This window comes from Stegodyphus dumicola, chromosome 1 (assembly GCF_044657685.1).
Source record: "Stegodyphus dumicola isolate Sdum_Otavi_A_Nest chromosome 1, ASM4465768v1".
Taxonomy (NCBI): Eukaryota; Metazoa; Arthropoda; class Arachnida; order Araneae; family Eresidae; genus Stegodyphus; species Stegodyphus dumicola.
The window spans coordinates 188,946,613-188,957,808 of NC_140768.1; the positions used below are offsets into that span (position 1 = coordinate 188,946,613).

Below are 11,196 nucleotides of genomic sequence, written 5' to 3' on the forward strand. Positions count from 1 at the left end.
TCATCTTTGCTGTGAACAAAATTCACAGTAATATTGTCAGAAATCGATTATTTGAGTACTTGTGTTAGACCAACAATGAAGATTTCAACCACTTGCTTCTGCACACCGAGGTTCACGGGCTGTCCAAAGGCATCTGCCTTAATCCATTAACCGCCAAAACTACAAGGAATGTTTCTTTTCTCATGAAAATAATAGCAAGTATTAAATTAAGCATTTATAACATAAATTTACATTGAAAATAAAGAAAATGGTCTTACCTATGTAAAAAACGAGTGTTGCGTTCGCGCAACGTTAGTGGAATAAGACTACAGATGTTTAGTGAGTAGGATTGTACTCGTGTGATGTTTCTTTCAGTGGAGCGCAGGATTACTTTTTAGCTGTATAACGTTTTATAAATCTACAAATCACTTTACTTGTAATTAATTTAATATTAAAATGTACATTTTATTTCTTTTACAAATACAAATTATTTCAATTGAAAGATTCAAGCATGAAAAACTTGATTACAATCATGATGTAAAGCTACATTACATACTTTGCATCTATAAACAGTCTGGCTATGGTACTCTTTACAACAAAGTCTTTTGTTGTCAACGGACTTTACGATAAAATGTCTACCATCTATCTCCATGCAATGGTTTTTGAATGCTAAATTTACTACGTCTTCCTGTTGCTGATCTATTTCTGGCTAATTCTACACTCTTAATAGGAGTTTGCAAAAGGAATAATGCATTCTAGCGTCTGAAATCTAAAAGAGACTTTACATTTCCAGTAGTAAAAAGTGGTGTTATTTAGTAAGTTTAAATACGGTCTCACCTCATATAATTTATCAGTGTTGTCAATTTGACTATTGTCAAATGCAAATTCTGCTTCATATTCCTGTACTGCAAACGTGATATCAATTCTCGTACAACAGGAACAGAAATGTCCTTATCAAAAGACCAATGCATTTTTTCTTGAGGTAAAGAATGATATCCTGTAAGCAATAATATTCCAATAAATCTTCTCATATAGGCTTCAGATGCAATAAATTCTGGGATTTTTTTTCCTTATGAGCGTATATATTTGTCTGTTCAACGAGAAGAGAGTAAATGTCTAAATCAAAAAGAAAATCGAAAATCTGCGCACTAGTTTTACCTTGTGTTTTGTCTTTTATAATTTATCTTCTATCTCTTTCTTCATGTTTCCTGAGACATAACTAACAGTTCCTTTTTTATCCACTTCAAGATTTCAGTCTTCTAGTATGACCATAACTGCTTTTAGAAGGCTGAAATTTACTTCTTACGTGAATTTCAACTTCCCCAGCAGTATCATTTGGCAAAATATCATTATCATTATTTAAAACATTGCCATTCCTTTCTTCTTCGTCACTAGCCTCTGCAATTTCTGGGGGAACAGCAACAATATCAGTTTCATTCTAATCATTATTAACATTATCATCATCTATTTCTTCATCAAAAAATCTTTGAAGGGCTTCTTCTAATGTAAGATACCTCGTTCTAGGCCTTTTTAAACAACCAGAACAGGAACCAGAACATCAAAAGGAATGAGTGAAAAAGGAGATTGACTACCCGTTTCCTGCTGATGTTGCGTCAACGCAACACCTGTTTTCCCTTCTTTTCCAACACAAATATAACATCTGACTGATGTAATGTTCTGATAAACGGTGACCTTGACTAAAAATAGATCACTCATAAAGACGGCGATTCTTTCGTTAAATATTTTCAGCAAAAATACCCGGTCGAAAATTTTGCTTAAAGTATGAGATTAATTATTATAAACAAAATGATTGTTGAAGGCAAATATTTTTTACAGAAATAATCTTCATAATATTCCCTATACAAAATCATCTGCTGGTATAAAATATCTTAGGTAGTTATATTTATATATGCATTTATTTTGACTATTGCGTCAACGCAACACCAGTGGCTAATGGGTTAATAGGTTCTGGAATCTTTTTGACTCTGTACTTGAGTTCTTCAAAGAGAAAAATGTAGCTCTGAAAGACAGATTGCTGAAATTTAAGAATGATGTTGCTTAAATAACTGATGTATTTTCAAAATTCAAAGGAATTAATTTGCAGCTTCAAGAGGGAGAGCTCAATTTAATCACAACAAAATTTATTATTTATACCTTCCTAAAAAAACTCATTTTGGGGAACCCTTTGATGAATACAAGTTTATTGTCAACACCTTGAGTCTTTGCATGAGAACTTTTCTGAGTGTTTTAAGGATAGTTCTTTAATGGAAGTCCCTCAATGGTTCATGAACTTTTTTATGAATATAAAAACATCAGAGGTTCAGAATCAGGAGGAATGAATCAAACTTCAAATTAATGCATCTTTGAAAGCCAGCTTGCAGAATGGTAATCGTCTCAGGGAATTTTGGCTTCAAAGTAGCATCATTCGCCTTTACCCAGGATTGTGGATTATTGTAAAAAAAAAATTCATTCCCGTTCTTTGTCGAGCGATGATTCAGTGCTGTGATTGATCTAATTACAAAAAAGAGAAATCGACTCCAAACTGTGAAAAGAGGGGACTTGGGCCTTCATCTCTATAAAAATATTGAACCAAGCATTCAGAAACTGGCTCTGAATCATCAAGCACAAACATCCCTCTGATCATACTTGATTATTTCATTGATATTACTCTTTTAGTGTATTATTTTACTGTTCTTTGTTAATTATTTAATTTATTATTATTAATTGTTAATTAATAAGTATTTTTTAAACATAAAAGAATGTTTATTTTATTTGTTATTATTATTTTTTTTAAGCATCAGTCATTTTAGTTCTAAAAAAAGTTTGTAATTACATTCCAAGGTAAAACTGTAGAGCTAAACAAATTTGTTGTATAAGTCTATTGGAAAAACTTGCATAAAATTTAGGACTTCTCCTTTCCCATATCTGAAATTACAAGGTTTTCAAAGGGCTTGTTAAAAAATTTTTCGCTCCTTGTGGAGGAGCTTTAAAAAGGTTGAAAATCACTGTTTTATACCTTTAAAGTTACCTGTGCTTTTCCCTGTTCTAGCTTTGGTGTCTGATTCATGGCAATCACCTACTCTCTCTTTGAACTTTGGTTTGTTACCTAATGCTTGATATAAATTCTTAATTTCACTTGTTTCTGTATGTATGTTGTAGGATTTCATTTTACTGAACAATGAGTCTCCCTGCCTTAAAGTATATTTCTGTATACATAGGTCTGGTAGATTTTTATCTGTCATCACCAACTGATTAAGACCTTCAAAGTCTGTCACACCCCTTGATTTTACATAATTTTCAAACATAGCTATTACTCTTATAGAAAACTGGCCAAAGGTGTCTTCTGAACTTCACCATTGCTTTCCTGAAGTTCTCTAGGTATGCTTGGGATGAGGATTTAAATTCTTCCAGCACTGTCTTCTTCATTTCCTCATAATTCCCATAATTATTCTCATTTATTAATGTTAATAAATTTTCTGCATTATCTCCCAAGATAAATTAAAATTATGTCCTTATGCTCATTAAGAACATTTTTGTTACCATGGGTTATTTCTAAACTGTAAAAGAAATAGTCTCAGCCATCTGCCCTACTCAGAACCTATTGACTGTTTGAGTGTAGGGCTTCTGTTTAATTAACATTCCTAGTTATCTACCATATACATGTCAAGGACAGTTCTTTTCTCCGCCTTTAATTTATATTACTTTTCTTACCTTTCCTTCTCCTTCTTTGTCTCCCCCATCTGCAATGGTACACTTAGAAGATCCTTTGCTGCTTGCCCCTCATAGCTTTCACCAGCAAGAATTTTTTGCATTAAGCCCAAAATTCTGAACTCGGATAACACTTTAACATCAAACTCTTTTACAAAGCCAATTAGATTAGATGTTTCTAGATTTAATTAAAAATGACATTATGAGAAATTTGTGTTCAACATACTCCACGTTTAAAAAATAATACTGAATACTACTTTTAAAAAATAATACTGAATATCCTTTTAGCAAGTTATACATTAAATTAAATAATTAATTAATTTTGAATTTTAAAAATATAAAAGATGCATTAAATCTATATATCATCTAAACCTAATATATATATATATAATTAGATAAAAGCACTTAAGACTTAACCTTCTGAGCGGCCAGGGTTTTCGCTAAGAAAAAACAATTTCCCAAAACTACTATGAGAACAAATTAGTTTTTTGATTTTAATGTAAAAACTCTCCTGCAATATTTTTAGAATTATCAACAATTTTAAAGTTGTTGAAGTGCTGCTAAGCCTTTTTTTTATGGCGGCCATTGATTGTTTACATTTGAAACAGCAGACTAGTGGATTTGTTGCCAATCTAGAGAAACTTAGCTTCACAACAACAAAGATAACGCCTTCATTTATTATTGCCAATTAAATCATGCTTAATCCTTTCTGGAGTTCTTTTAAACTAGCAACATGAAGCGCTAATTGATTGCAGTTCACAAATTTGACACTGTGTACACATTTTTTGAAGCACTGCATGCTGTTAAGACATGCACCTTTTGTTGATTTCCACACACACATTTTTTTTTATTTATTTTTTATTCCAAGAAATGACACTGCAACTAAAACCACTTTGAAATATTACACACTCTTAATTGGATTACACATGTAGTAGATTATGCTTCTTCCAAGTGTAACCTGTGACTCACATTTAGATCTTCCACCTCCGATACAATTTGCAAATTTTATTTCCTGTTAAAATATAATTTGAACTCTGCTACCACTTGTCATGGAACTTTCTGACCATTTTAAGTTATTCCCATGTTAGGATGATTCAATTATACAGTTCATCTTTCATCCACTTACGATATATATCCTCAAACAAAGGAAGAAACTGCATAATTCCTGCAAATTTCAAAGTAACAAAAAATATATTACACTTTTTATGTGTAATATATTTCTTACAGAGTAGCTTTAAGCATTTCAAGATTTAAACATAATGTCATCATTCAGTTTAACAGAACTCTCTAAAAAAATAAATATAATGACTTAATTCAAACTGTAAAAAGTTCTGAAGCCACAGCGAGCATGCTGCCGTTCCATCACCACCTCTTCTCAGATCCTTCTTTCTTTTCAGCTCAGTGTGGTTTGCCTCGCCAGTCTCTCCAGTAGGGCTGTGTCAGTTGCTCTATCCAACCGAGCACATGCATGACCAGCGGTTTAATAAATGAACTGTTTGGTTAAACAAAGGAATAATGATGAATGTTGAATATTACTGTTTAGCAAATGAATTTTCCGTAGTCCTATATTTAATCTAACCCTAATTTACAGTAAAATCACACTATTGTTTAACTTACAGTAGTTCTATATCTGCTATAGATTAAATGATTAATAATTATAATGACATAATTATAAATGATACTATCTGTTATAAATTAAATAAATAGTATGTAATAAGTCATAATAGTTATATTACAATTACTAATATATTTATTATTGCAAGATTAAATGTATTTACTTTTTATAAATATACATATTTGCTGTAGTTCAGGCTAATTGTATTTTAGAAGCGTTTTTTTTTAATACGAGTAAATATAATCTCATTCATGAAAAAAAGACTGAAAATTTTATTGGCAAATATTTTTTTTTCTTTCCCCCTGTGAATAGCATTAGTCCATTTGTTTAACATTTCTTTCCCTGCACTTTGGGAGCACTGGAATATTTCCTGTTACATTTGGGTTACACAGCATGTGTATACCACATACAAGCTTTGATGAAAGAGAAAAACAAAGTGTATACATATAAAACGGAAACACACTATGGCCTTCATATATTTAGGGGATGCTGAAGATACTGTGTTCCACCCTTCAGCTATATTTATGGGCCAAAGGGCTATTATATATGATTATTACTCAGACTGTGATTAAAGAAACTGCTTTGGTATTAATGCTTTTCTGCAGAATGCTCAAACACGAATCTCATAGACCATTTTTATAGTTAGTTGTAAAAAAGAGGCTGAAAGAATAAAAATAGAAGGCAACTGCAATTTATTCATATTTGCACAGTTAAGAAAAATGCATGGGATGGCTGAGAGAAAATACAAAACCTTTTTTTCACGGCTTGATATATATATATATATATTTAAACAGATTTAAATTTTAACAAACATGTATATACGTAAAAAAGCAAATTTAAAGTTAAAATAATTAAAAAATGTGCAAACATATAAAAGATTTAATTTTCGAACTAATCTACAATATCATTTAAATTCAGATAGCATAAGTAAATCAAGTGCAAAACCAAACCTTGAAAATAAATTCACCAATTTAGCAAATTAAAATTAATCTAAAAATTTTTTTAAAAATGCATAAGTGAATGACTGTTGAGCAGGCAGGAGACAGACTTATCAAGGGGAAGTTGCCTCCAAACCTAACTCTTCAATCATTCAATTCGTGTTTCGTCATTCATGCAGGCAAGGGTAAAAGTCAAAACCAAAAGAAAGAGTGAAGAATGTCTAAAAAGAAATACCAATAAAGTGGTACCTTTAGAAATTAGCAATTAAAAATTAAAGTTCTAAAAGGAAAATACCAATGAAGTTTTTTGAGAAATAAGCAATATAAAGTCTAGTATTAAATTAAACTTTTAAAAAAATTAAATTAAAAAAACATTTTCAGAAAAATTAATTTAGAAACCCTTGTCTACAGAAACCTCCCTGACATGAATATGCATATCAATAAAAAGAAACTAGAAATTTATGTAAAGCAATAAGAAACAAAAAGAACTAATTCATAATTTATAAAAAACAAATGTATACTTAAAAATATAATTTCATATACTTAAATACTACATAAAAATTCATAGAATTATAATATATATATAATATTCATATATATAGAAATATAAATATTCATAGAAAATACTTAAATACTACATAAAAAATATTTAAAGCAAGTAAATAGTAAGTTTTAATTCTAACTTACCTAATATATTAGCATTGGGATCTGCAAAAGTATTTCCAAAGTGATGTAAGTGTGTTCTGCAAATTATATAGATGGCGCTTATGTAAGTAAAGTTGAATGCCAAGCTGCTATCTTTGTTTTATTAAAAAATTTTTGTAAACTTTAATATTAAAATATTTAAATAATATAAATCTAGAAAAAATTAAATATCCTAAAAATATGTAATTCAAGTTTTAATTTTAACTAATCAACTATTTATGGTAGGGAGTTTAGTAGCTGAACCAATCAAGAGATGTAAGTTTGCTTTGCAAATATCATAAAAAGAGTACTAATTGAAGTAAAGTAGAGTTAAGTGGTTATTGTGAATTAATAAATGTAAACTTGTTTGTAATGTGAAATGTGTGTTCTGTTGCAAAATTGTGTAAATATTGCAAATAATAACATTAAGTAAAAAAAAATTTTGTGAAAATTACAAATAATTAAAAAGTAATTAATTAAAACTGAAATGTTTTAAAATTTTAAAAAAGTTTTAAAGTAAAATTTAAAATTTAAAAAAGGTCTTAAAATGTCTTAGAAAAATTCCCCAAATTTTTTTAATACACATTTTTTTTTAAAAAATTCCCAGAAATTTCCTAGAAATCTCCCAAAAATTCCTTAAAAAAGTTAATTAAAAGCTATATTTAAAGAAAGAAAATATTGAAAGTTTAATAAACTTGATTTCAAGTGGTATATCAAAACTTTACTAAATACTGGCTAAAGTATGGAAAATTAGAAGAAGATTAAAATCTTCACTCAATTCGGGCTATAATTGAGACTTTTGAAAAGAGTTGGCCCTTTATTAGTAAAAGAAAAGTCATAGCAGTTAATGTTCTTGATTTTTAAACTTTTAAATCTGTTGAGAACTGGAGCATTATTATAAATAATCCAACTATAATTGTGTTGTTTGTTAACGAGTTTTTGGATTAAATTGCAGATTTTTTTTATTTTAATTGCAAATATGTAATCAATATTCTTTTTATAACCTTTTGTACCATTAGCAATAAATCTAAATTTGAGTGGTGATTTATGAAATTTTGGGAGAGCATATAGATTTGCTAATCTATTGTAGTTAGATGGTTGTGAAATTTGCAGTTTCTTATGAAATGCTTTTAGCTTTTTTGCAATAACATTTTCTTGTATATTGGTCTATGCATTTGCAAAGTTATACCAGACACAATAGTTAAAAACCAAACTCAAACTCAGGTGCAAACACCCTACAGAAGTTATTACAAGCAAATTCAAACTTCCATTAACTGTGTGTCTCTCTTGCTGGCAATGTAAGCTGATTGGCTGATTCTAGAGAGATGCATGACACACATGATATCAAAAGAACAATTAATTTCATATCGTTTCAGTACTTTTGAAAAAAAATAAAGAGTTTGTTTAAAATGTATTGCTCTTAATGGCTGAGAAGTATACTTAAAATCAATTTAGAAATTCATATGCATTAATTAGAATATAAATGTTAGATAGCCTGGAAAAAAAAAAACATCTTGGTAAAATTCCTCTTGTAATAATTTAAAACTTTTATTGAAGTAGTATGTAGTATACAAGGGTTGTGTAAAAATAAAAAGTTGTTAAAAATTTTTATCTAATAATTTTTAAATCTCTTCAACAGTGGTTTTCTGGTGATCTAATTCATTCATCTTTAATATATAGGTATTAATTTACATCTGTTTGTTGCAGATGCAGAACCAATATATTGTGATGATTGTGGCGGGGAATTTCCGAATCTTGCTGCTCTGGAGCAACATTCAGGAAAGCATGAAAGAAAAAACAAATACAAATGCAAATATTGTCTTGAATCTTTTCGACGGCATTGGAAGTTCACGAAGCACTTAGAAACACACGACGGACCTCATCCATATGAATGCCGAATTTGCTTGGACAGTTTCAAAACAGAGAAATACTTTCAAGTGCATTTGAAAACACATAAAAGGTTAGAGCCAAAGTCATTTGTTTGTAATAATTGTAAAAAAAAATTTACTCATTTAGCTCTGTTAAATAGACATCTGCTTACTCATAGTAGCATAAAGCCATACCCATGTGTCTTGTGTGACAAAACTTTTCCAGATGTTGCCACTAGAAGTAGACATGTAAAAAATCATGCTCCATTATGTCTTCTTTGTGATAAACGGCCTTTTAAGAATTTTGCAGCTTTAAGACATCACATTGAGCAAATGCACAGGAAGAAAACACAAATAAAAATTGCTGGAAATAAGCAGGCTGAAAATGAAATGCATAAAATTGAGCATGTCCTTCAGAAAGAGGATGAAAATGTACCTGATGGCAATATTGTCGTTAGAAAAAGTCCTGATTATTCCAGAATAAAAAATTTGTTTGAAACCCCCAAACAGGAAATAAATGTTCCAGTAAAGAAATTTTTTGATGTGAGAGAAAACATTATTAAAAATACCAGTTCTGATGCATTATTTCAAAATGTATCTGAAAGTGGAGAAGAAGATGAAAAGTCTGTCACGAGGCAAATTTTAAAAGTAGCTGTAAATAACAACACTGATGTGAAACCTGAGCTGCCAGATTTTCCTTTTGATGTGAAGCCTGAGGTGCAAAAGCTTCCTCTTGATGTGAAACAAAATGTTCCTCTTGATGTAAGCAATCAATGTCAAACAGTGTTTAGTATGTTTCAGAATCCATGGATTGGAAATCAGAATCAACTCATGCTTCAGAATCTTACTATAGCAAGTGTGATACCTTCTTCTATGCCTTTCAGTTCTGAATATTTTATTAACTGGTTAAAAGAATTCACAAATCAGTGCAGGCTTTTGAAATATCCAGTTGAAGGTTTTTTATTAACAAAAATCAATCAGGTTCATAAAATTATTTTGGATTTGTTGGCCTCATCTTCAGGCGTATTTTCCCAGAAGGAAAATTTCCAAATTTTGATGGAAATAAATGAAATATTAGAGAAAGTAATCTCTGGTAATATGAAATATAAATTGAAAATGCTTGCTGTATCATAATTTTTTGTTTTTTATTTTTTTAAAGTTCTGCTTCAAAATTATTTTCCATCGTATTTATGAAATTTGTCGTATGGATCCTGCTTTCATGTCTGTGAATTTAGTCAGATTCTGAAACTGAATTTCATTTCATATCAGTAACCAAAATAGCAATAAAGCAGAATGGTTTTGAAAGAATGGAAAACAAACTAAGTTTTAGAAATGTATTAAATTACAAAATTTAATTTAAATTGGTGTAAAAAGAGAGTATTGAACCAAAAGTTTTTGCTGTAGCATATGGTAACTTATTTTCTAATTTTTAATGTTTTTTTATTTCTCAAAGAAGAGAATTTGCTCCAAGGTTTGCTGAACTTTAATTTCAATTATATTACATAATTGATGTGAAGTGAGCCCTTCAAGAAGTGATGCATACAAGATTTAATGTATTGCACATGGCATCAGTATAAAGTAAGATTTTGAAAATGGTGTATTCTCACCATCTGTTGCATACGGTAACTTATTTCCTAATTTTTGATGTTTTTTTTAATTATTATTATTTCTCAAAGAAGGGAATTTGCTCCAAGGTTTGCTGAACTTTAATTTCAATTATATTACATAGTTCTTGTGAAGAGAATCCTTCAAGAAGTGATGCATACAAGATTTAATGTATTGTACATGGCATCAGTATAAAGTAAGATTTTGAAAGTGGTGTATTCTCAACAGGATTCTCAAGTTTGTTCCTTGGTGGAGAAAACTGGCAGAAAAAACAGATTTTTTGCTTCATTATTAGTATTATATTTTTTTCTGTATGTAACACTATTGAACTTCTATTCAGATTAAAGATTTCATTATATGAAATTTTGGGGGGGAAATGTTTAATTATTTTGCATTTCATTTCAGAAATAACAAGACATTTATTTTCAAATGAATTAAACTATTGTTAGTAATTTTATCACTTTTAGCAGCATCAGAAATGCATCATTGTTCATTGCCTATGTTTATTGTAGCATGCGCATTTTTGTTTCTTTTTTTTTTTTTCTTACAGAGAACATACAGACGCCCCATGCACCACATATGTACAACATGGGGCTTACAAGTAAGTTAACTAAAACATTATTAAAATTTACATGCATAAATAAACATTAAAAGTTACATCCATAAATATAGTGAACAAAAGCAGAGAAATGCAGTCTGGACTTCACGAAAACAGATAAGTTCACTGGCCAAGTTACTCCGAACATTTTCAAATCATTCTGTAAGCATAATCTAGGGCCATCAAATGTTCCACATCCTG

At 29.7% G+C, this 11,196-nt stretch overlaps 1 protein-coding gene across 2 annotated transcripts in view; it reads left to right on the top strand.

The window, feature by feature from the left end:
• Positions 1–10,760, top strand: part of LOC118187482 (uncharacterized) — a 70,627-nt gene extending 59,867 nt beyond the window's left edge. For both annotated transcript variants that reach the window (XM_035357719.2, XM_035357718.2), the window contains exon 4: positions 8,632–10,760. In XM_035357719.2, coding sequence (XP_035213610.1) covers positions 8,632–9,926 — 1,295 coding nt within the window. In that variant the 3' untranslated portion in view covers positions 9,927–10,760. The remainder of the gene's footprint in view (positions 1–8,631) is intronic.
• Positions 10,761–11,196: the final 436 nt, after the last annotated feature.